This window comes from Electrona antarctica (assembly GCF_951216825.1).
Source record: "Electrona antarctica genome assembly, chromosome: 14".
Taxonomy (NCBI): domain Eukaryota; kingdom Metazoa; phylum Chordata; class Actinopteri; order Myctophiformes; family Myctophidae; genus Electrona; species Electrona antarctica.
The window spans coordinates 26,942,690-26,970,189 of NC_136795.1; the positions used below are offsets into that span (position 1 = coordinate 26,942,690).

Genomic DNA, 27,500 nt, shown 5'->3' on the forward strand with positions numbered 1-27,500 from the left:
AACTATAATGAGAGAGAGAAAAAAATGAAAGAGGCACTGACTAATTCATAAAGAAAAGGAGGACAGAAAAAACAAAAACTAGGCTACATGTTGTCAATAACAAGTCGCCGAGCAGTTATCAGTCATTTCTCTGGTTTTTTATAGTCATCAGCACTAGGAGAAGGAAAAAGGTAAAATAAAGTAACTCACGTTAACAGATAGAGAGATAGAGAAGAGAGAGGTGAAGCAGGGGGAAAAGAGCTTCAAAACAAAACAAACAAAAAAGAGCAGCCTTGCTACCCATACTTCCCGCGGAAAAAAATAATATATATATAATAAAATAAATTCCCTACCGACTCAGCCCAAAAATGACAGCCAACCGGAGACCAAACAATTAGTTTGTTAGGCCTGAGGTCAAAAGTGTCAGTTTGCTTGCCTCTAGTTTCGGGTGCCTGGAGATACCTGCAAATCCATGGTTGGGTTTAAAAGTGAACATGGATGAGATGTAGATGAGAAGCAGGATGAAAGAATTCAAAAGAAGTTTGGGCAAGAGATGGTGGTGTTTTGGGGGACAGCAATGTAGGTGCCAGTGCCTGATGGATTTGGCTGTCACAGGACACATGGTTTGGGGAGTAATGGCAGCACTTAACACCTGTGTGACAAGCAGAAAGTTGCCTCGCGGGATACCTTCATGTCATGTTAAAAGTACTGTTTGTCCCGATGTCACAATTTATGCCTGGCAATTTTACCGGAGCTACTTTAGTAGTCATAATGGGGTTGGGTTGTGGAAGGCCCGGACTTAATGATGCACGATGCTAGTTCATGTCATCATTTTGAGCATGCAACGTTGGTTTCTCCAATCAGTGTTGCAGGTCTAGAGCAGTACGTGGTTCCCATCTTCCCAAACGTTTTAATTTATGAAATGTAATTATTTTATTTTATTGATATTTACTCAATATTGGTCCACGACCCGAACACGGGTCCCGACTCCCGACCCACTGTTTTTAGGAGCCAATAGTCTACTATAGAGAGCCTTGCTTTTGACACGAAGCTGTGAAGATGCAGCAGTCACTTTGTACGTCGACACATTTATAACATGTCCATTACCACCATGGCAGATCTGATGCTGTGAGCCATTAGCATTTTCCACCAGCACCTCCCACACCACACTGCCTTCATTTCCTCACCATCAAGCCTGATTTACACATTTACACAGCCGATCTACGAGCTCACACAATGCATGATATATCAAATATGTGATGTGAGCTTGTAGAGAGGCTACTTTTGTTAGGCATCAGGGTATTCCATCCAGTGTCTATTCAAAAGACTCTTAAATCATAATTTGCTGTCAAAATCAACACTAATGTGTTGTGAGCTTTTAGATCGGCTATTTGTATTAGTCATCAGGGCATGCCATCCATTCCTGACGGCCCCTTCCATCAGCTACAGTAATTTTCTAATCAGAAAGTGCAATTACACACCGTGGTGGTCTATGGGGATCTCGGAGACAGAGAGAGAGAGAGAGCAGTGCATGATAATACATCTACTCTGGTATCTGGCCTCTGTTTTCCATCACTGGTGCCAAACAGTCAGGGCGAAGGCAGCTGTCAACAAGTTGGAGAGAGCAGGGGACTGTCGCTTGTGATGATCACTGAACACATATCACATGTGTGTGTTCACACACTCGATTGCTTGTGTGCATGCGTGCGTGTGTATGTGTGTGCGTGCGTTTGTGCGAGAGTGTGTGTGGAAGAGAGAGAACGGATTTCTGTCACCATAGCAACAAGGAGGAAACTTGGGTCCCCCTCCTCCCCAGAGTTGTGTGTGTGTGTGTGTGTGTGTGTGTGTGTGTGTGTGTGTGTGTGTGTGTGTGTGTGTGTGTGTGTGTGTGTGTGTTGGGGGGGGGGGGGGGGGGAGTTTGTGACTGGACCATATGAGATGCTTGGTTACTGTCACGGTGGAAGTCCTCGGAAGACCCCCTTCTGAGCCAGGAGATCTTATAGACAGCCATCGGTCTTTGTCATCCACGTGCGTGCGTGCGTGCGTGCGTGCGTGCGTGCGTGCGTGCGTGCGTGCGTGCGTGCGTGCGTGCGTTTAGAGAAGTCTGTTGGCAGTTGGGACTCGCAGTGTCTTCTAAATCCTATAATCGTTTTCTGAAAAAACTATAATCACTGGTTCTCAAACTTTTTCATGTCAGACCTGCCACATTGGGCCACCAACCTCCATCTCAAAATATTTGTTCCAGGGAGTCAGGGAGCCCCAGAAGCAAAGATTTGAGGTGAAAATGTTTGCTTAAAAGATTTGCATAGCCATTAGCCAACGTATAAAACATGGTTAAAGTTGTTACACTTTACAGTTGCACAAATTTATCCCAATATAGAAATCATCTAAGCATATCTTGTTGTTTAGCAGAAATGGAAATAAAAATAAATAAATGTAAAGATATTTTAACATATATTTTTGTGAACGGAAATGGCAGCTTCCTTACTCGGATTTCAGGAGGTGTAGTTCCAGACTCTATATAGCATTCGGAGATTGTAGAATAGTTGTCTGGCTTCGCGAGACTATAGGTTAAGCCTAGTCCACACCAAAGAAAGATTTGCTACACGACAAAACCGTTTTAAAGGGGAATTGAAACCCCTGGACTGATTTTGTAGTTTGCTTTAGGGCAGGTTAAAAACTGTAACATATTAAAAACATGGCAGGAAAGAAAGCAATGCAACTGCAGCTAATCAAATGAATAATCAAGTGATGTCTGTATCATCATCATCATAATGTATGCTATTACATTGGTGTAAACTAACAGCTGTGACAGGAAGTAGGACGGACATGGTTCTACATGTATGATTCTAAACTACGTCCGTCTCTAGTCGCCTGCCTCTGGTCTTCATCGGGTCTCAGAGACCTGATACATGTTGCCTGACCCGACTATGGATAATCGGTTGAAGATGGATGGATGGACATCCGCAACACGTTGTAAGCTTGTAGATTGGCTATTTTTTGGTCCACAACAATGTTGTACAATGGAGCATAAATTAGGTTGCAGAGAAATGTTGTATAGCGGTCTCTAAATGACCCCCTGGTCATCTAGCCTTTTATATAGTTTTAACTCATTTTTAACTCTGAAAGTGGCCGAATTAAAGGACCACTTCACCACTTTTCAATCTATCTTCATATAATAGGTCCTCACTAATAATCATGATAAAATGGCACGATTTTGTTCTACTTAGTCTGTGTCTCATAGGAGGGCTGTGGGCAGTTTAGAAACCGTCCTCCAGTGACATCATCATTAGGCAGATTATTTTTTAAACACAATCTTTTTACAAAAATGTTTAGATTTTCATTATCGTGAGAACAATGGCTTCCATTTTCGCATTGCAACTTTTCAGGACTAGAAAGCCTGCAGTTTCTATTAGCTTGTATTCCCCATCGATGATGTCACTGGAGGACGGTTTCTGAACTGCCCACAGCCCTCCTATGAGACACAGGCCGAGTAGGAAAAGAAATTGCGCCATTTTTTCATGATTATTAGTGAGGACCTATTATATGAAGATAGGTTGAAAAGTGAAGTGGTCCTTTAAGCTTGTGTGTAGCATCTTGCCTCATCTTGCCTCTACCCCGAGCATGGTGGTCTGTGGCCACCTGTAATGTGTGTATGAATGGTGTAATAATTCCTATAATAACCCAAATTCAGATTCACAGTTCTTGTGCGTGCGCGCGTGCGTGCGTGCGTGCGTGCGTGCGTGCGTGCGTGCGTGCGTGCGTGCGTGCGTGCGTGCGTGTGTGTGTGTCACACAATGATGACCAAAGATAGGAAAAGGAGAAAGAGCAGTAATTATGGACTCTCATGTTGAGATGAACATCAGAGGGAAGTAATTTGTTGGTCTATATTTAATCAGTGGAGATAACGAGACTGACTGCAGCTGTCTGGGGCCGTGGGGCTGCCAGACAAACAGGAGAGCACCATTTCCTCCAAAAAGCCATTAGACTTTAATACCAGCCCCTAGTACAAACCGTCCCATTTACTAACTTAGCTGTGTTCAAATAATCATTATCACCTTCTTTGTGTCCAGTAATCTCTGGTATATTCCCCCCTTTGCTTGCTTGCTGCTGCCTTGGCAGCAAAACGTTCCATTTCCATTTCCCAGGCTCTTCTCTTCTTGTTCTGTCCCTTCACTCCCTCCCTCTACATCCACTGTACACATGCTTTGTAATGCGCCGGCGCACCTCATGATGTGAGGTGTTTCCTCTAACCCTGTGGTTCTCAACCCCCCCAAAATAATCACATGTGAACTGGGGACACTTTTTTCCCTCATGTATTATTTGACAATTTGGCGAATGTTTGACCAGTTTTTATAGCATAGTTTGTTGATTACTTTTGATGCAGTAATCATATTGTTTGAGTGGCGCAGCTGCTCCAACTACCAGCTATGTCTGTCCATACCTGTGTATGTATGTCAGAGTACAGTAAAGCACAGTACAGTACAGTACCGGAGCACAGTAGAGTACAGTACAGTGCAGTACAATACAGTACAGAGTACAGTACAGTACAGTACAGTACAGTACAGTACAGTACAGTACAGTACAGTACAGTACAGTACAGTACAGTACAGTACGTGTAGCCTACAGTATGCATACAGTCCGAATACAGTACAGTATGAATACAATATGAGTACAGTACAGTACAGTACAGTATGAGTACAGTACAGTATGAATACCATACAGTACGAATACAGTACAGTACAGTACGAGTATGGTACGAACACAGTACAGAGTGTAGTACATTACGCGTACAGTACAGTATGCGCACAGTAGAGTAGAGTACAGCGCACATACAGTACAGTAAGAGTACAGTATGTGTAGTACAGTACAGTACAGTACAGTACACAGTACACTACAGAGTACACTACAGTACAGTACAGTACACAGTACACTACAGAGTACAGTACAGTACAGTACAGTACAGTACAGTACAGTACAGTACAGTACAGTACAGTACAGTACAGTACAGTACAGTACAGTACAGTACAGTACAGAGTACAGTACAGTACAGTACAGTACAAGTAGTACTGGAGTTCAGTACAGTAAATATAACAGTATAGTTGCAATGCTCAGTTCACACAGTGTGATTCTTTTCTCTTTTTTGAGGTATTAAAAGTATTAAAAGTCCTTAAATTGTCACTTCACCGTGACAATTTTTGGGGTCCCCCCAAAACACGTGGGGTCCCCACCCGGGGGGTCCCGACCCACAGGTTGAGAACCACTGCTCTAACCCCTTCTTTCTCTCTCTCTCTCGCTCTCTGTCTCTTTATATTATGTCTATCTCTCTCCATCCCTTTTTTCAGGGTGCAGGTAGAGTTCTATGTGAATGAAAACACTTTCAAGGAGCGCCTCAAGCTCTTCTTCATCAAAAACCAAAGATCCAGTGAGTTATCTGTTGCGTTTGAGGCTTCCTTCCGTCCTCCGTGTTTCATTATTTGGGCGCCCGCTCCGTTCTGTGGGGTTTATTACGAGTTTCCTTTTTTATCCTTTTTTGTGTTTTGAAGACATTTATTTAAGTTTTTTTGTTGTTGTTTTTTTTGTTGGCTGTTTGTTTCAGTGTGTGCCTTGTTTGCCCTCAACCTTTTCCATGCATTCGGTTTATTCTATTCGTCTTGTTGTCCAAACTCTGTGGCCCCTTTTCCACTAGGAAAAGTCCATGAGCCAGAGCCACAAAATTGAAACCTATAAACCTATATTGATCCTATAAATTGTTTATAGGATCAATATAAGAAAACGAATATATGATAACCCTTCCACAGGAGAAGCCTGTTTTGTTATTTAGTAGATAGGTGAATAGGTAATAATGTAGCCTAATTAATAGTTATCACCATGAAACTTCCCCAGTTGATTACTTACACGAAGGCAATGATTTATTGTATCGTGAGTTTTTTGAAATTGTACATATGCAAATTATATAGGAAAATATGCAAAGAATTGAAAATATGAAAAGGCTACTACTGTGGAAGGGTTATCATATATTAATTTACTTATATTGACCCTATAACAATTTGTTATAGGTTATGGTTTTGCCCACTCAATTCATAATTAACATCCCAATTTTGGGGCTCTGGCTATAAGAACCGGGCCGGTTCAACCCTGGTGGAAAAGGGGCCTGTGTGGCTGTTCTGTGTTTACGTTGGAGATATAGTATCAACGGTCTGTTGGTGTTAGGAGACATGAAAACACATCCTGTCAGCTGTATACAATACAGACTTTAAATTAACAACGATAATAATAACAATACATGATAATGAATGATAATACAGAATCAAAAAATCTTATGGACATTTTCTTTGTAGGTTGGCTAGGTAATATCCAGCTGTTTCTCTCGGACATGAACCGGAAGTGAAAATTGCCCCCGTCATCACCTCCACGCACCATCAGATTTAGAAAAATGCATTTGTCTTGGATTCTTTTCCCAGATTGCGTTTGTGGTCAAAACAAGCTTTATTCCATGGCCCATAACTAAAAAAACGCTGATCGCGCTTACAAAATGAAGAAAGAAAAGATGTCGGTCCGTCACAACACACTTTTGACATCCGGTTCACGTCTTGGGTCCCGGTGGGCCTTTAAAATAAGAGTCTTAGCTGAAAGAATTAAAATGTATTTACCCCATTTTCTCTTCAATTTTGTCGTTATTGATTCCTCCCCACATTGTCACTGCAGGGAGGAGCCCCCACTGGGAGGACATGCTTCTGTCCTACTCCTCCCACCCAACACTCCCTGCCGACAGGTGCCGGCCCCCCGCCCGTAGGAGTAAATAATGCACCCCCCCTGCCTGACTTCCCTCCCCTGAACACGGGCCAATTATTCTGTTCGTATATACGCTCGACAAATGCAATGCGGTGGATTCGAACCTCCAGACTCAGCAGTGGTGCGGAAGCACTTTAACCACTGCGCCAAACTAGAATTCATTAAATCTATCAAAACCCTTATCTAAAATTAACTATAACAGTCCCTAACCTTAACTAATATTAATTCATTCAACTTCACCAAAACATTCCTAAACTTAGCTATACTAACATTGCATATAACTTTAATATTACCATACCTAAAGTTGAATCTAAGCTTACCACAATCGGCTAAACAGCTATTGCCCACGACCAATCAAAAGGTGGAAGCCGCAGATGGTGTGACGGCTGACTGTCCACTACCTACTTAGAATGCCATGTGTGTGTTGAGTTTGACCCAGGTGTGCTCTCCTCTTTCTGCATTGCAGGTCTCCGTGTGCGAATGTTCAACTTTGCACTGAAAGTGCTCAGCTGTCTCCTCTACATCGTCAGAGTTCTGTTGGACAACCCACAGCAGCAGAGACACGACTGGTGAGCGAAATAAAGTCAGGAAATGTGGTGACGCGATAGCAGCGGTGTCTTTACAGTATCAGTGCTCAATAGTTGAGATCACCCGGCATACGTTGTATGCATCGTGAGCTTGTAGATCTGCTATTTTCAAATGGGCTAAATATATATATAGGGATAATAGTAATAATAATACAAATATACAGTTTTCATATAATTGTAGTGGAGTAAAAGTACAACATTTGCCTCTGAGATGTAGTGGGGTAGAAGTAAAAGTATTGACATTTCACGTAAAAAATACAAAAAAAAAATACACAATCCATCCCAGCCCTCTAGGGGAGATCGTGGCGCCAGTGCCAGAGAAATGCGTGAAAAACCAAAGAAGAAGAGCCCCCTGACCAACGAGGAAGTGTAGACTTCCACAGCTGTAGTGTAGCCTCGCTCTAGGAGGGGGGCGATTTTCTGGGATCAGCAGAATCATTAGCTTAGCTTGTTTTAATGTTTTATAAGCTCCTAAACATCATAGTTTGTCTCACGCGTGCGCGTGCGGCCGCGTGCACGTCGGATTCGGATAGGCCACTTTACCATTCAAAAATATTATTTTTAATGCTGGCTTAATGCTTATTAATCAAATCTCGTAAACTCGTGATTGACACAGGAGGATTAAATAGCTATTCTCGAGATTATCTTGTTCTGGCACAGGTTGAGTTAAGTAAAGTACTTGAGTACCACTATAAAAAAATTCAGCTTTCAGACTGTTCATCTGCTATATAATAACCCTACGGAAGATACTACCACACTGACCAATAAGGGAAAGCTTTTCTCCCTGCATGGCTGCTTATCACTCCCCTCACCCAGGGCAAATATAGGCTGGGTATGTGACAGTATAGTTTAAATGGTAAATGGTGCATTTATATAGCACGTCCTTTATCCAAGGTGCTTTACATAGATTGTGCATTACATGCACGCACGCACGCACGCACGCACGCACGCACACACGCACGCACGCACGCACACACACACGCACGCACGCACGCACGCACGCACGCACGCACGCACGCACGCACGCACACACACACACACGGTGGAGGAAACCATCTACAAGCTCACAACACCTCGCAATGTGAGGCGTTGTGAGCTTATAGATCTGCTATTATTTTCACAATGTGTAACCTATCTGTGAAACAGAGTCAAACTAAATGTATGCCTCAACTCAAATATGATTATTTTGTTCAAATATTATTTTGGAGGTTGTCCCCTGTTCAAATATGATATTTTTCTTTGGGAGGGGCCTAAGGGGTCACCTGTTATTGTGATTATTTTTGTGAGTCACGGCCTGAAAAGGTTGAGAAGCACTGGTTCAGAGGATGGGGTCAGTCCTGTGTGAGGTGATGGTCATTTTCTTTCCGACGTCTTCACTGGAGAGGACGTTGTTCTCACCCATGTTTCTCTTTCTGCGTTGACACCCCCCCCCCCCCCACCCCCACCCCCACCCCACCCCACCCCCAGCGTGGACGGAGTAAACTGCACCAAACAGAACGCCTCGGGCCGCGCCTGGAGCGAGTTTGATTGGTAAGAAGCACATGCAGTATGCAGGCGTCTAATTAAGCCATTAAGACCAGGGAAAGCATCCGTGTCATTTTAGATTTGAGCTATATGTCACCTCTGTCGGGTGGAAACTTGCGAATACCCGCGACGCTGCCCGCAAGTCAGCCGCTGCCCGCAAATTACGGGTAAGGCAGCTTGCACTGTCCCTAAATGGTATTTTGGTGCAGCGTTACCTGCTATCCACTATGCCGACAGTCCGACACACATTTGGGAAAGTGCATAGCGGAGTTTAAAAGCACGTAAGCCGTAATGCCAAATCTGTTTGGTATAGAGCGACGTGCCTGCAATGGAGATGCTTCAGTGCACAACATCTCTGTTGGGTGGAAACCTCATAATGTATGTCTATGTCCACAAGATAACAGGTCAAGTGGGCGCCTTGGACATCTGGGCACCTCGATTTAAGATCGATTGTCCGAAATGTAAAAAGGAAATATATATTTGAAGAATATGTTTCATTAAAAGAAAGTAAGCATAGTAATCATTACATGCTTAACCCATTTAGGACTGAGGCCGATTCTAAAAAAACATTCCAAATCCTGACCTAGTTTTTCTGAAAAACGTATTTATTCAAAAATTACAAAAGTGTTAGTGTTGCTATATACAGGGTACTGTACATAGCAACAAGAACCCCAAAAGGGGTTCCTGTCCAGAAGTGTAAAAACACCAAAAGGGGATGCCGTCCTGACATTCGACAATTAAGGTCTAATATTTCTAACTGCTACAAATTGCTAGGATAAAATGAAGTCTGATAATGATGCATGGTGCATGTTCACATCATGTATACTTTACATTACTTAAATTACAAAATAGCCAATTATACATCGAGGTGCCCAGATGTCCAAGGTGCCCACTTGACCTGTATCCGTGCACAACTGCTACTTTGTGACTTTGTGGGGGGGGGGGGGGGGGGGGACAAAAAGTTAAAATATGGAGATAAGTGGTTTGTGCCCGACAGCAACGATATATCAACATTGGTTTTTCAGAAAACTGATTTAGAGGACATTCGTAGTTAACACATCGACTGGCATTTCAGTCCCACCCATCCCTGGGAGTATTGAAAAGTGAAGCACGCCCCTGGGACAACCCAGGGGCGTGTGGTTCCATTTGCCTGGAACCACAACCGCGACAGGCACCAGGCGCACAGGCAGGCCCCGAGTAATTGGCAGGGAATGAGTTAATGGGCCCCAGGTCTTAATGGGTTAAGAGTGATCACAATGGCCTGGAACTAAAGGTCAGGGAGCCGCGCGTCCAGGGGGATGATAGCTTCGGCAGCACCGGACCAGCTCCAGACTATTGTGTAACACAATCAATGGAACTTGACTTAAACCGATGCTTCACAATGCATGATATTGGACATTACATTTCCACAGCCATTTGTCACGGTGCCACTTGTATGGATTATTTGCCAACATAATACATATGTTGTGCCTGCGCGGCCTAATCAACGGCCTGGCCAGTTTGGACAAAGCATGTTCGCCGCTGTCGCATGGAAACCTTGCATGACCAAAACATGCCACGTTCGTGAGCTTGTAGATTGGCTATTTTCACTGCCTTTGTGCGACACTCTTGTATTATGTTTAAGTTTACGGGAGGAAAAATGTTGAAATATGGAGATGTGAGGATAGATGGATAGAGAGAGAAAGAAAGGAGGATGGGGTGGAGGATTAAGCGAGTGTTAGGGGGTCCTGGGGGTGTGCCATAGGCGTGCTCAGGGACCCATTGATCTAATTGGAGGCTGGTGACACTGGCTAAGCTCTGGCTCCAAATGAATAAGGGCCATGACAGAGTGAGCTCAGTGAAGAGATCCGCTGCCTCCTGTTCCCACTCAGCCAGACCAGTGTTGCCATGTCTGCTTACAATGCCCCCACAATGATGCATTTGTCCAAGGACCCTAGATCTATACAAATATTTTGTGCCAGGGACCCCCATATCAGATTTGTGTTTGTTAAATAGAGTTATAGGTTTAAAATGGGCTCACAGGATATTCAACATCACCATGGTGCATTGGTAAGAATGCATAGACTAAGTGGAGTTCCGTTTAAGCCTGTTATTGTTCCATTGCACACACAAGCATTTGGGATTTGAGTTGGTGAGGCTTCACGATTATGGTTTTTGCTGTGAAAGATAGAAACACATAAATTATACTTAAACAACATTTAATAGACAATACACCAAGTGACATTCGATATTCTCTAACGTTTAGTGATCATTGCATTTCCCTGAAACCTACAATAGGCTAAATACTTCATGTGCACTGTGCATTACACATAAACCGATCTATACAGGTACCTGTAACAATCATTAACTTTACCACAATTTACCAATAGTAAAGTACAACATATGCAATCATGAACAACTGAACTCACTTCAGTGACGCACAACCATAGCCTGCTGAGACTCGAGGACAGAGGGATCTCAGGTGGAGTTGCTGCGTGAATTCCGTTTGTGTCCGAGCATAGGCATGGTAACGCCCCGCCTGCCTGTGATTGGTCTACTGACACTGCCCGTCTTGACTGTCCTCTGAGACGCGAGGTTACTCCGTGGTGAGATTGAGAAATAAATAATACAAGAAAATGACAGCTTGGCACGCGCAACAGAATGCAGCCTTGTAACTAACTTGTAAGTTTTATTTTTGTAGAAGAGGCAAACTAATATTGTTTATGCCGTTTGCTTTGATTGAATACGTATGTTGTACTATGATTTGATTTGGGTAAATAAAGTGTTGATTATCGTGTATTAATCTAATCATAGTAAACTAATACTATTTTTATTTTTTTTTAAAGATATTTTTTGCGGCTTACGCCTTTTATTGGTTTTTGAAGGGACAGACAGTAGGCTGACAGGAAACGGGAGAGAGATGGGGGAAGACATGCAGTAAAGGCCGTGTCAGGCTCGGGAGTCGAACCCGCGGCACACTGCGACTGGATTACCAGTCGGGTGCCCAGACGGTTACGCACCGCCTGGGCAACTAATAATATTACACTAAAAAGGATAAAGATGAAGGGAAAATATACCTTTTTATAGTACAATAATGTTTCAACACAAACACTTTATTTTAGAACACACCCAAATCATATTATGGCGTGCATGTTCAATCAATTATTCCTTCAAAGCAAACGGCATAAACAATATTAGTTTGCCTCTTCTACAAAAATAAAACGTACAAGTTAGCGTTCTCTTGTATCATACCATGATACTACTTGTATTATTTCCCACCACGAAGTAACCTCGCATCAGACTATCCAGGATTCCAGGCATCCAGCATATCCACCTCGGACGGAGCTCGGAGGACAGTCAAGACGGGCAGTGTCGGTAGGCCAATCACAGGCAGGTGGGGCGTTGCTGCTGCTGCTGCCAAACAAGAACGGAGGGGACAGGCAGCATACTAGGCCACTAATGAGTTGGGAGTGAGGACAGGAGTGATTGGTGATGGAAGGGTAAACAAAAAAACCTGCACGTTGTGCGCTTGTAGATCTGCTATCTTCAAATGGCCTAGTCACTTCTTTTGGGCTCGTTTTCATAGAACTGGTTGCTTATTTCTTTCACACATTCTGGCAACAACACTGAGCCAGACTCATAGGAGCGAATCGGAGGCGCAGGCAGCCAAGCAGTCACGATAAGCCCTAGGGTTCCTGGGGCTGCATGGGGGGAAAAAATAAAAGAGAAAATAAAAGAAAGAAAATGAAAAGTCCTTTCTCTCTCACCATAATGCTGTAATTTACATTTGACTGTCACTGTGCGAGTGTTGCTCTTCTCTCCAGCTGCAGCAGCTACGCTTCCTTGGCTGTAAACAGTGCAATTAACCCGTCAAGACCCGAGGCCGATTCTACAAAATGTCTTCTGGAAAAGAAAATATATTATGTATTTTGCCGCCAACCCCCATCTCAATATATTTTGTTCCAGGGACTCCCGAGAAGCAAAGATTGTATTTAAAAACGGCAGATCTACAAGCTCATAGCTCATGAAGTGATGCGCTGCGAGCTTGCATATCTGCCATTTTTGAATAGCCAAAGTGTTACAAAATAAAGGTAAAACAGTAAATGACACCGACGCTCTCCCGGTTTGAAGGAGTTAAACGTAATGCCTGAACATGAGTTGTGATTATGGCGTACCATAGTGCATCTCTGTGATGTGGAGGAGGGAACAGGGACAAAATATATCTTCTTTATTGGTCCCCCGTGTGACATATAGTAGGCCTATATTCCTCTCAATATCACTACGTCTTCTCTCCCTTGATGTTCTTTCTGTCTCTCTGCCTTTTCCTTTGTTCTTTCTTATGTCCCATCACCTCTCTCTCTCTCTCTCTCTCTCTCTCTCTCTCTCTCTCTCTCTCTCTCTCTCTCTCTCTCTGTGTGTGTTTGTAGGAAACTGATCATCTGGGTGGATAGGCCTCTGCCCCTCTGGGCTCTGCAGGTCAGACACACTGTGAACCAGCAGCACATGCTTGTGTAAACATGCCTGCAGTCTGTTTGCATGGGCTGCCTTACACACATTACACACGCTTTCAAAACACACACACACACACACACACACACACACACACACACACACACACACACACACACACACACACACACACACACACACACACACACACACACACACACACACACACACACACACACACACACACACAGCATTATTCAATGCACTGTTTACTTACCCCTGGGGGGCTGCATTTTATGTATGATAGCTAGGTGCTGTACAAATAAAGTTATTATTGTTATTGCTGATATAGGCCTACAGCAGTACACTGACCGCATTGCTTATTGTTTTGTAGTATTATCTTCATGAATTTGTGACACTGTGACATCTATTTGGCTGCGAACCACCATCTGAAAAGGTTTTGTGCCCGGGACCCCAGAAGAGAAGAACTCTGGGGGTCCCCCCATAAGAACCAATGACATACTGATGACAGGCATCTCCAGCCTCCCCCACAGTACCTCTGGTTTATTGCTTCACTTAAAGCCATTCCCTGGGATGATCAATCTTCAAAAAGCACCTACCGGGATCCACCCACACACCCACCCACACACCCACCCACAAACCCCCACACACACACACACACACACACACACACACACACACACACACACACACACACACACACACACACACACACACACACACACATGCCTCTGTTTCTAGTACTATACAGCTTTTAACTTCGCTATGGTCGCACTGTGTCTTTTATCCCCCCTCCCCCCCCCTCTCTCTCTGTATCTCCTGCTCGCCCCCCCACCCCGCGCACACTTGTTCTTCATTCTGTATCTACAGGTGCTTGTGGCTTTCATCAGCTTTTCAGAAACCATGTTGCTGTTGTATCTCAGCTACAAGGTGAGTTAACATTAGCAGCAACTCCTTAATTACCTCATAATAGGTCAGGCTACCGTAACCACTTAATGCACTACAAATAGCAGATCAACAGGTTCACAATGTGCCACGGTGGGACACATGTTGTGAGCTTGTAGATCTGCTATTTGTGTCCAATAATGATAAAGCATAGATACTCACAAAATGAACTGTACTCTTTAAGTAAGTGTCTTTGTTACTGTAGTGTCCACCACTGCTCTCAGGTAGGTACAGTGCTGTAAGTACACCGTTAGGGAACCCCTGCTTGTAGAAGCTTTATTTATCCAGGCTATACTGTAGGCTGGGAGCTCATGCAGCACTTCCATCTGATTGATGCCTGTGGCTCTTCACAGTGCCTGTCCACCCACACCGGTCACACTCAGGTCAGTCTGAGAGAGAGAATGAGGACAGCTAGGTGGAAAAAAAGAAACTGGGGCTGCATACATCCTAATTGAACGGGGCGGCTTTGCGGAGACTTAGCCATGTCACCTGTCTCTTAAAGGCAAGGAGCGACTTGCACAATCTTTATCCCCTTTTGTCCCTCCCGCTGGCCTGCCACAGTGTAGAAACCAAGCCATTTATCCCACTTCTCTGACCACCGGTCAAGATCTGTTATCTGGTAATCCCGGAAGGTCACCATGACAAAGGAGCAACCCTGACTAACCCCCCCCCATCTGTGTGTGTGTTTGTGTGTGTGTGTGTGTGTGTGTGTGTGTGTGTGTGTGTGTGTGTGTGTGTGTGTGTGTGTGTGTGTGTGTGTGTGTGTGTGTGTGTGTGTGTGTGTGCGTGCTTGCATGCGGGACATGTGTTTCCAGGGTAACGTTTGGGAGCAAGTTCTACGCGTTCCCTTCATTCTGGAGATGATCAGTGCCGTGCCCTTCATGATCACTGTGAGTTCACTTCAGTTCAGTACACTGAGTACAGGACTGACTCTCAAGGAGACACACACACAGTGCTTCTCAAACATTATGTCCGTGTCAAGGACCCCAAATTATGGAACGGGAGCGCCACATCAGTAGTGAGGAGTTGCTGCTGACCACGGGAGATAAAAACTGTTTCAAAGAAACACAAATTTCAACACAAATAATTGGTCTTCTTCTTCAGGGTGTTATTATATGTCATACAATGAAGAAGACCTATTATTGTGTTGAAAGTTGAAACGTTGGTAAAATAATCATTTAAAAAAAGTTATTGCATGCAACCTCTTTTTAATAATAATAAAAAAGACCCCAGATTTGAATTATATTTGGCCCCTGGTGCTGACTTTTAAAGTTGTGCAGCGTGTAGTAGGGGGTGGGGCCATTACTGGTCAGCATCCTACTGTGTAAGTGTGTATTTATCCTGGTCATTAACCACCCACCCTCACACTCCTATTCCTGTCCAGGAACTCTGCAGTTGCATATAAACAATGAAGGGGTTACTACTGGGTATCAGAAAGACATCTTTATAGTGGAGAAATGGAATACAATTCACCCACAAACCCTTGTATTGTTTTTATTATATATTTGTCATATTGATTATTTTAGCTCACATGTATTTGATGTGTTGTGATTGTTTATTGTCTGCCTACCCAAGGAAAATGAATTAGCCACTATAGCTAACTCTGGTGCAATAACGTTTTAATCGTGCACTGTCACTGTAATAATAAAACAATAAGATGAAACTAAATAAATGAATGAATGCACACAACCCACAACCACGCTTTCCTTCTACTCTTGTTTTCAGGTGATTTTGCCCTCCCTCAGAAATCTCTTCATCCCTGTATTTCTCAACTGCTGGCTGGCCAAACATGCCTTGGAGAACATGATAGTGAGTGAGCCACCATTATCAACAGATATTTCCATTTCTTCCCCTTTCATTGTATGGCCTTTGTTTGTTTGGTGTTTTTCCGCTGGGGCATGCAGGTGTCCCTCTGTGTCACATCAATGTCGAATGTCTCTTCAATCACTGTGTTCTCTCTGCCATATAATAATTGAAACTCTAATATATTTCATTGACAGGCGGTGGGGGGGAGGGGTCCCCCCAGGGGACTACTGATTGATTGATTGAATTTTTCATCGACGTATCCGCTTGTACATGTGAAAACGCAGTAAAAAGGATAAACACCGAAAAGCTTGAAAGCTGATTTCCATTGTGGTCCTTTCCAATAGGAATACTACATTATCGCTGTTGTCAGGCAGAAACCCCTCTCCATATTCTTACTTGGTGTTTTTCCGTAAATTAACGTGCCTACTTGATCACACTGCACGACTACAGCGTCACACAAAAGTATCAAAAGTAGCAGATCTGCTGCTTTTGCTTTTATAATTTGAATCCTGAAAAGTAACATTCTTGGACTAACAGTACTATACTTCAACATCAAATCGCTTCCTAGAGCCAATCTGCATTAGATCATCTATTTTTGCGGAATGTTCGCCTCAGAATAGGGATGCTAAGGTTAATGTGGTTAACTCGGCAGCAAAACTACTGAAAGTTCTGTCAAACTCCATCTTTTTGTCCTTTTTGTTTGTCTTTCACATCCAAAAGAACCGGTCAGATTCAATATTATGGTCTGGTCACTTTTGTTTGTGTATTTCACCCCAATCGTCATACAAAATTGCTCAATTTCTATTGTATATTTCTCACTGCTGTGGTCATCAAAGTGGGGTACGGGGACCCCAAGGGGTCCTTGGGGTGGTTCCGTTCTAGGGGATCACCAGCAAAATATGTTAATACAGCGCGTTATTCCTACCAGTTCTTTTCCCCCATCCATCAGGCCCTGGCTGACCAGTGCAGCGGGAGGCAGTAGAAACCAGGATTACTGCATATCATTTGCGAGGGTAGTGGGGTACCTACCCTAGGGGACACGGGGAGAACATACAAACTCCAGGACGCTCACAGTCACAGCGTCTCCAGCGGGAATCAAATCCAGGACTTTCTAGCGAGTGAGGCAACAGCGCTGACGACTGCGAAAAATCTTAAAAGACTTTCAGATGGGGGTCCGCGGCCAAAAACATATCAATTTGGGGGTCCTTGCCATGAGAACATTTGAGGACCACTGTCTTACTGTATACTTTTAAGAATACAACATATTTTTGTCCCCCCCCCCCCCCCCCCCTCTCTCCCTCTCTCTATCTGTAAAAGAATGACTTTCACAGAGCGATCCAGAGGACCCATTCAGCCATGTTCAATCAAGTGGTGATTCTCATCAGCACACTGGTCTGCCTCATGTTCACATGGTAGGTAGAAAAGCTCTTGTTCAAAATGGTAGAAAAGCTCACCACCACTGTCAGGGTGGATGAGAGAGCACTGTACTTTACATAGATGGGAAGGCAAAATGGTGCATGAATTATTGTTACCGTTGGTAGAGAGGGGGGGGAAATCAGAGCTGGAGGGGCGAGTCTAAGTCGGGCGAGTCTAAGTCGAGTCTCAAGTCTCATGTGGTGACTCGTCTCAAAATCAGAATCAGAATCAATTTAATTGTCACAGGTTTACAAGTGTAAATCAGTGGATTAAATTTGTTTTTGTGCAAGCTCCATTGTTTTTTGTGTATGCCGTACACGATCGTACAGTGTATGCCCAGCTTTGTGAAAAGCTGTTTTATAGCCAGCCTTGATTTTTGTTTTCACATCAACCCGGAGCCCGGTGCCAAACAATCACATCACACAGTCATTTGGCAGCCATCAACAGCTGTTGGCAAAAGAAAATTGTAGCAGTTTTCTTGCTACACGCCACCTCGTGGCTTTTGCTCCTGTGACAGCAACACAGGTAGACATTATAACATCATTTATTGCAGAGAGGGCAACGTGGTACAATCCAGAGCAGATGGAAATATGCTGCTCATGTCAGAGGCTCTTTCCTGAGTGTGTGCACGTGGGGATGCTTGATTTATTCAGATCGATTATGCACAACAGGTGTGTCGTCACACTGAGCCCGGAATCCAATTAGTTTGACTCGAAAGCTATGGGCCCTAGAGCAGGGGTGGGCAACTTGGACGATGGAGAGCACTATATTTCCACACTCACTCCAGAGGGCCACACTGCATATATAGTATCTCTTATCTCCGTATTTTAACATTTTCCTTAAATTAATGCTCTACAGCCTACTTTGTCATGCTATGTCACAAAAAAGCCAATCTACACGCTCTTGTAGATCTGCTATTTTTGCAATTTTGTAATTGCAATCCTGAATTTCCTTTTTTCTAGTTTTTCATTGGAATCCTGAAAAGTTTTTTATTTTTATTTTTTTTATGCGTTTAGTTACACATATGTTAACTTTATGAACTTTAATATTAATATATTGGACATAAAAACACACTACAATTTTAATTCATTAAGCTACTAATAGACTGATGTAATTAAAACGGATCATGTTTGCATGTTTGGAATTGTAATAGCTGAAATCAATAATACTAGTCTATAGAGCGTCGCAGTCCCGCCCCCTCGACAGACCCGGAAAAGAAATCCCCGTTCATGTTCCTCATAGACTTTTCTATGAGGAACACAATGTTTTGGGCCAAACAAAGAATTAGAAAGTAGAAAAAACGGCAGGTTACAACACTTTTTTGTTGGTTTTATTCTTTGTAATTATTTGTTTGGTCCAAAATATTGTGTTTGTGGTCATGATTTGTCACAACTCGAGTTGGCTTCGTACGACTCTTAAAAGGTCTTTAAATAAATACTTTTTGAAATGTCTATGGGAAAAATGGATTCATTTCCTGGGCCTGGCGTCGTCATGAAAGGGGGCGGGACTGCGACGCTCTATACCCGTTCGGGGATATGACATGCTCTTGTGATTGGCTAGGCGGCTAGGCCTTCTGGTTCCTTTTGCCAACTCTTAACTTGGAAAGGCTGCTTTCAGCATTGGTGGTTGGTGCACCTGATTTTTGGAATCTCTTGCAACAAGAACTTAAACTTAACATCCTAGCATCACTTGGCCATTTTAGGAACTTACTGTGTACCTGTTTTAACTGATTGCTGTCAACATGTGGCTGTTTTAACAGATTATTGTTAATTTATTGTTTTTCTTTGTTGGTCTTGTTGTTTATATGTATGTCATCTTGGCACCATTGTAAATGAGTGTCTCCCTCAATAATCTCTCAGAGAATTTAAATAAAGGTTGAATGAATGTTATGTGGCCCCTGGGCCGCCAGTTGCCAGAGGAAAAGCCATGGATAGGGTCACCAAAATCAGTAGGGTTCATTCTGCAATCAGATTATGAGATACAGTATGAGTTGACATTTTGGCTTGTAGAGTGGCACTAGAGGAAAGGTCATTGATGCATTGTGCACATTACATGCACAACAAACGTGACTAAATTGTCTATGAATCATTATAGGATCAAGCTTATCAAAACTACATATAACATCTTATTTAGGTTTGAACATATTTACCATTGAACGTCACAGGGATACTCAAATCATTTAGGTTTGAACATATTTGCTAGGGTTGTCCCGATCGGATCTTGTGATCGGAAATCGGCTCCGATCACATGATTTTCAAAAGATCGGAATCGGGGAGAAAAGGTCGGATTTTTTATTGTCTAATGTAAATCTCAAAGAAAGATGTATAAGCAGTGAGATTTTGTAAAAAAAAAAACTTGGCTCCATTTTGTTGATTGGTTGGTTCATTAATCATGTAGGTTGTAAACCTTTAGACAGAAAAACAAAAGGTTAACAACAATACCAAACAAATGATAATATTCATAGATTCATAGAAAGAAAAAGAATCACACCCGTGGGAAGTGAGTGGTGCAACTCCGTGTGGGGGTTCCCGGGGGGGGGGGGGGGGGGGGAGTTCCAGACCCACAGGAACGCGCCCAGGGGGCCGGGGCCGGTTCCGACATGCTGCCCCGTGTCCGAAACGGTTGAGAAATGACAGAGTTACTGTGTGCCGGTCCCTCGACTGTACCCTCTACTGTACTGTACTGTACTGTACTGTACTGTACTGTACTGTACTGTACTGTACTGTACTGTACTGTACTGTACTGTACTGTACTGTACTGTACTGTACTGGCACACCCGAAATCATCATATATACAGTTAATATGTGCGTGTGTGTTTGTGTGTGTGTTAGGTTGCGCACAGGTGGTGAAAAACAACCATGCTGTTTTCATGCTCATACCTACCCAGCCAGCCAGCCAGGCAGGCACCCACCCACACACATAAGTTCGTAAGGGAGTGGTTGCACCACTCAAAAAACACAATGACAGTCATTCTAATAAAAGTATAGTCACATTTTGCCTTTCTTTTTTTCAATTTACGTTTTATTGAATTTTAATCAAACATACATGAAAACGAAACGACTGACAATTGACAATACATACAACCGAAAACAAAACAAGACAATATACGTACAATACACACAAGGGGAGATGTCTGCCTCTCTTCTCTATTGATGATCATTCATAATACATAAGTACCTCAAACAGGTGCATATACAGGTTAAACAGGTTTAACTGAAACTATACAAAATCAGGTCTTATGGTAGAAACATGAGTAATCCATCTAAACCAGTTATCTGTGAAGACTTCAACTTGACCTCTGAAGCGGAACACATTTTGCCTTTCAATAATGAAAGGCAACACAACAGACTAGACATAGCAATCCACCCTTTAGATTCGAGACATCTTGTGTGTGTGTGTGGAAACCTTTTTTTCCTCCTGATTTAACAACGAGATGTGCACACAAAGATCATTTGCATGCAGAGGTGCTTTCCAGTGATTTACAAGTACTGGTAACGATACGTTGGATACAACCGTCAGTCTGACTGACCTGAATTACCAGCCCGGGATGCCTGTGAGGAAAGAGTACGTTATGCCTGAAGCAAAGACAGACATGCAGGCAGGCATGAATGGAAAGCTAATGGATGGGTTTCAGAGTGAGATAGTGGTCTGAAATGGTATTTTTAAAAAAAAGAAAAAAGCACAGAGCTGCCTCCAAGGCGGCTGATATACGAGGTGAGACGTGTTCAGTTCACCTGTCTGGTCTGGATGTATAAGAGCTGCAGATTACTACCCAGTAGGGTCCTCCTAGAGACAGAAGCGTGAATGAAACGCTTTGACCTTTTCGTGACCGCCCGTCTGTTTGTTGACTCATCTTACACCTAAATACTGGGTAAACACCCACACCGGTGTGGTGGGCATACGCTGCATGATAGTGCACACACATGTGGCTCTCTGGCGTGCACGCACGCGCACATAAGCAAGCAATCTTACAAAAGGGCACTCGGAGTCTCGGACTGTATGTCCACCATCACTATATCAGTTCGCATGCACGCACTGATGCACGCACGCACGCACGCACACACACACACAAACACACAAACACACAGATAAAGCACTGCTATCCATCAGTGTTATTCATGGACACTTACATTCTCTCTTCTGACCAGAAACTCTTTTTCCTTTCCTTTTGCACCTCTGCCTCTCTCATCATCCCTTTCCTCCACCATCTGCATCTTGGCCATATCCTTCTCTCTCATCATCCCTTTCCTCCACCATCTGCATCTTGGCCATATCCTTCTCTCTCATCATCCCTTTCCTCCACCATCTGCATCTTGGCCATATCCTTCTCGCTCATCATCCCTTTCCTCCACCATCTGCATCTTGGCCATATCCTTCGTGCCATCCCCCGCGTCCCTCTCCCCCTCCCCCTCTCAGCATCTGTGGTATCCAGCATCTGGAGCGGGCGGGGAACAACCTGACGCTGTTCGACTCGCTCTACTTCTGCGTGGTCACCTTCTCCACGGTGGGCTTCGGAGACGTCACCCCCCAGATCTGGCCCTCGCAGCTGCTGGTGGTCATCATGATCTTTGTGGCTCTCATCGTGCTTCCGATCCAGGTGACGTACAGTGGGCCGAACGAGACCGTTGACCGACCCACAGGGGAATGTGTTTTTTTTGGGGCTTTTTCTGCCTTTATTGGATAGTGTACAGTATGGTGACAGGAAATGGGGAGAGAGATGGGGGGTGACATGTGGCAAAGGTCGTCAGGATCGGGAGTCGACCCCCGCGACACGCCAGTAGGCTGCAGGTGCCCGGACCGCTACTATAGCCGCCTGGGCCAGGGGAATGTGTTTTTGTGTTTCAATATTTTTATTAAACAGAAAAAGACATGGACAATACATGAACTTATGACACATGGACACAACATACGATACTTAACCCATTTTTTTTCCCTCTATTAAACACCTGAAGGTTCTCAGAGGGTTTAGATCAAGATCTATAAGACATTCGTAAGATCAACCATAATCCCAAATGGGTTGACAGTACAATAACAGGACATAAAAACAAAAACAAAAAGTATATGCAAATCATAAAATACATATGCCAAAGGGGCATAAGGACAGAAAGTATATACAAATCACAAGTACCTATTTACAGTTTCACACCAAATTGAGTATATTAGACATCACAATATAGCTGCCACCATCATCTCTTAGATTATGTAAGTCTGACCCCTACCTTCCCATTGGTATGTCATCTAACTGGCCTCCTCGGTCACTCCAATACACGTAACATTTGACCACTCATCCCCTATATGAGGCGCCAATGGCAGCCATGCTTCGACAACCCGTAGGACACATGAGAGCCTCTCCAGTGGCATTAAGCGTAGCACTTTTTCAAACCATAATATAACACTAGGAGGGCTGTCATCTACCGGTATCCATTTATGAAGAATTGACAGCCGAGCAGCATAGAGCAAGGCTCGTACTAGATGTTGGTTACTTTTAGTTAGTGTGGTATTTATGTCTGCCCCTAAGACGTAGTGAATTCAATTGAATCTAATGGTATTCTAATTCCAATCAGTTTCAGAATTTCGTCTTAAATAGATACCCAAAAGGGTCTGATTAGTGGGCATGTCCACATCATATGGCTGTGGGTACCATGTCCACTTTTGCACCTAGGGCATAGTGGAGAGCATAGGGGGTCGAATTTACTCCTGGTTACTGGGGAGATATGTAGTTTGTGTATTATTTTATATTGGGTTTCATAGGACTTGTTTGAGCATGTTATTTTCTTTGCATTGAGTAATATGTTACGCCATACCCCCTCGTCTAATTGTAATTGGAGATGGTTTTCCCATGCTGTTTTACTATTATTAGTGGAGGCTTTTTCCACCTGGAATATAGGCTATCGTAGAGAAAGCTGACTATCTTTTTGGGGAGAGTTGATGCTTTTATTAGGATGGATTCTACTTGGTTGGGGGTCGTGCTCAGGCCAGTCCTATATTCTGGAACAGAGTTGATGTACCTGTAACTCTGTAGCTCTGATTGAAGTTGATTTTAGCACACCATCTTTGTACAAGTCTTTGATAGTCAAGATGCCAGCATCTTTCCATACCCCAAAACCTGCATCGTGACATGAATGTACAAAATCAGGGTTTTTTGCCAAACAAGAAATATGGTTTGTTATGCCAAAATGTTTCCGTATTCTGTTCCATGTTTTTAAAGTGTTTTTAACAATAAGATTGTCTTTTAGGCCAGGAAGTACATCAACATGGGGAATGTGTTTTTAACGTTATTTGAATGTATGTGTACATGTGACGCGGCATGCTGCGATAATGTTCAGAAATAGTGGAAATAGCCGATTATGCAAGCTCACAACGCATCGCAATGTTGTGAGCTTGTCGATAGGCTGTTTTCAGCAATAATAGAAAATGGAAAAGACTAGTTTAACCCATTAAAGCATCTGTGTCATTTTAAATTTGAGCTAAAAACATTATTTTATACTTTGGCTATTCACCAAATTTCTTGGAGTCCTAATTGATGAGAATCTCAGCTGGAAAAATCATATAGCCCTTATTTCTAATAAAATAAGTAAGAATATTGGAGTCATTCGCAGAATACGAATTTTAATAATAATTTCTTGTGTCTAGAAAAACCCTTATTAATTTATATTATACAATGATTTATCCATATATTTCATACTGTAACATGGTTTGGGCTAGTAATTACACATCTAATCTCAAATGTATTTTTTTATTACAAAAACGTTTTATCAAAATGATTACTTTTTCTAGCAAATTCACCAGTTCCACTCCTCTGTTTCAGTCTTTGAAAATTCTTCCCATTTTTGATATAAACAAACTTCAAATATACATTTTTTTATTCCAATCAATTCATAAACTACTCCCAGCCTGTTTTCAAAATGTATTCCATTTTAATAACGAAATCCATTATCATTACACCAGAGCATCCATTGATCTTCATTCCGCTTTCTTCAGGACAACATCGGCCCAATTTTGTATTTTCAGGAGTCGTGTTAAAAATATGAATAATTGCCTCGTCTGTGTGTACACGTCGTGAAAGAAAGTAGTCCAGTGGAAGTTTATTCCACATACTGTGGAGCCCTTGGCAGCAAGCGCCCTATTGCCTTCTGTTACGAGCCATGTCCCATCCAATACATAGTTCTGTGATGAAACATGAATTAAACTAACGTAAAAACGTCCATTTTACGGAGCCAGCGAGAAAAAGCTGACTCAAAAAGACAAGGTGAACTTTGCATCGCCAATATGCTGCTTGACGCCCACTACCCATCTTTCATCCTTAAATAACCCCTGACATTTAGAAAGCACCCGACCCCCACTCCCCCTTTACCTCACCCCCTTGATGTGCATGTGTGTGTGTGTGTGTGTGTGTGTGTGTGTGTGTGTGTGTGTGTGTGTGTGTGTGTGTGTGTGTGTGTGTGTGTGTGTGTGTGTGTGTGTGTGTGTGTGTGTGTGTGTGTGTGTGTGTGTGTGTGTGTGTGCGTGCATGTGTTTGGCCAGTCCCAAGTCTTCACAGAAGAGCTGGAGAGCATATCAGTATTCAAACCAACTGTCTGTCTAGATCTCTACTTCAATTAATCTGTTTTCTATGGCTATGACGTCCTCTATCTCTCCAGTAGTCCACAATAATTACCCCTCATTTCCCTCAATTTCCGGAAATTGTCTCCATCGGACATCTTTGCGAACACCTGCTCCTGCTCAATTTGGACAACCCACCTTCTTGATTTGAATCTGAAACTGCTGTTAATTCTGTCGATATGCCTTCCCCTTTTTTTCTCTCCAAACACCTTCTGAATGCCTCCCATCCTTGGCATATACATTAGCACTTGTCTTAATGCCCCCGTCAAAACACTCTTCCTATGAGGGGCAGCTAGCACACTGGAAATTACATTTGCCAAGTTCAGTTCAAGCTTTATAGTTTATAGGGACAGTAAGTAAGTCGGTTGAAGCTGTAAGCTGTGGTTACTGGTTGTTGTGTGAAATAGACCCACAAAGGTAGGAGGGAGGGAAGCAAGCCAAGGTTGGATTTATAAATAAATAGGTACCAGTATGTGAGGCTATACGTGATGCCAATGAAGACAACTCTGACATAGATATCTGGTGAGTGAGAAACTTGCGGCCTGTAGCCAACCACACAGCACTGTGGTACACCGTCCATATCTAACCGTTGCAAGCATTTGGCAGAGTGGAATGCATTTAAAACTAGATCACCAGAGAGTTCTGTATGGGAAGAAAAGTTGGTCTCAACCCGTTTTCCTTTTTCTTGGCAACAAAGAATGAAGTATTTTTCACATTGCTATTTTGGTACTTTTACTCAAGTAAGTGCTTCTTCTTTCTCATCTGTAATATCTGAGTTCAGTTCGAGCAGTTGGCCTTCCTGTGGATGGAGCGTCAGAAGTCTGGAGGGAACTACAGCCGCTACCGGGCCCAGACGGAGAAGCACGTGGTGCTGTGTGTCAGCTGCCTGAAGATAGACCTTCTCATGGACTTCCTCAATGAGTTCTTTGCTCACCCCCGTCTGCAGGTCTGTTGAACCACTACTCCACCAGTCATTCATCCACTACTCCACCAGTCATTCATCCACTACTCCACCAGTCATTCATCCACTACTCCACCAGTCATTCATCCACTGCTCCACCAGTCATTCATCCACTACTCCACCAGTCATTCATCCACTACTCCACCAGTCATTCATCCACTACTCCACCAGTCATTCATCCACTACTACTAAAGGGTATCTTTGAAAAAGAAAGAAAAGGACATGCACACTGTCGGAAACGTGCATTTCTTTTTGCTCTTTATTAAATCAACGTTTCAGTCGTTAAACCTTCATCAGGACCGACAAAACATCCGTCCTGATGAAGGTCTAATGACCTAAACGTCGATTTAATAAAGAACAGCATTTTTTGTTTCTGATCAGTGTATGGGTCCTTTTCTTTGTTTTTCAAAGATGCCCTTTTAATACCAAATTGGCCAAATTGTCAAATATTATGTAAGAAAGAGGCAAACATTGTGAAAATAGCTTGGCTATTTTAACAAAATGTGTCTGTGGAACCGAGTCAAACTAAATGTAATATACTGTATATACAATTCCAAGTTCTTGTCAGGGTTGGGGGTCCCCAGTTCAACTTCAAATATCATTATTTTGGGGGGTCGCGGGCTGAAAGTTTTGGGAACCGTTGCACAGATCCTCATTTGATACCATTTTTGTTGTTGTCAATGTGGTTAAATGTTTTCACAATGGGCAAGAGGGCATGCTGTTTTGTACTTTTGTACTGTGCATGTGTGTGCGTACGTGTGTGCGTGTCTTGTCTCTAATCCGCTGCAGAAGCATACCAGCTGCGGTCGAAGCGCAGGATTAATTCAGCATTAATGCAGATCAAACGCCTGTCTTATTTATGTCACAGCAGATGTATGAGTTTGTTTGTGCATCGACGTGTATGTGTGTGTATGTGTGTGTGTGTGTGTGTGTGTGTGTGTGTGTGTGTGTGTGTGTGTGTGTGTGTGTGTGTGTGCGTGCGTGCGTGTGTGTGCGTGCGTGTGACTGGGAACATCCGCAAGCCTGTAAATGTGTCTGTTGCCATTTGAAGCATGTCTCTCTCTCTCTCTCTCTCTCTCTCTCTCTCTCTCTCTCTCTCTCTCTGTCTCTCTCTCTCTCTCATTCAGCTCTCAAACAGCAGGCAGGATTTATACTTGATGTATGCACAGTAGTTAGTTGCACACCAAAGAATTGCCATATATATATATTTCCTGTTATTATCGGTGAATCAATGACTCAATTGTGTGTGTGTGTGTGTGTGTGTGTGTGTGTGTGTGTGTGTGTGTGTGTGTGTGTGTGTGTGTGTGTGTGTGTGTGTGTGTGTGTGTGTGTGTGTGTGTGTGTGTGTGTGTGTGTGTGCGCGTGCATGCGTGCGTGTGCGTGCGTGCGTAGGATTACTATGTCGTGATCCTGTGTCCAGCTGAGATGGACGTCCA

At 43.2% G+C, this 27,500-nt stretch overlaps 1 protein-coding gene across 1 annotated transcript in view; it reads left to right on the plus strand.

Moving 5' to 3' along the window:
- The window catches only part of kcnt2b (potassium sodium-activated channel subfamily T member 2b), a gene marked incomplete at both ends in the record, with an annotated part of 108,842 nt that overhangs the window by 39,770 nt on the left and 41,572 nt on the right, over positions 1–27,500 (plus strand). The window contains 11 exons of the mRNA XM_079521239.1: positions 5,325–5,404; positions 7,241–7,343; positions 8,829–8,891; positions 13,292–13,340; positions 14,205–14,264; positions 15,095–15,169; positions 16,005–16,088; positions 17,403–17,497; positions 21,918–22,098; positions 25,885–26,049; positions 27,457–27,500. The exon at positions 27,457–27,500 is cut by the window's right edge and continues 93 nt beyond it. Of these exons, the coding sequence (XP_079377365.1) occupies positions 5,325–5,404; positions 7,241–7,343; positions 8,829–8,891; positions 13,292–13,340; positions 14,205–14,264; positions 15,095–15,169; positions 16,005–16,088; positions 17,403–17,497; positions 21,918–22,098; positions 25,885–26,049; positions 27,457–27,500 (999 nt within the window). The remainder of the gene's footprint in view (positions 1–5,324; positions 5,405–7,240; positions 7,344–8,828; positions 8,892–13,291; positions 13,341–14,204; positions 14,265–15,094; positions 15,170–16,004; positions 16,089–17,402; positions 17,498–21,917; positions 22,099–25,884; positions 26,050–27,456) is intronic.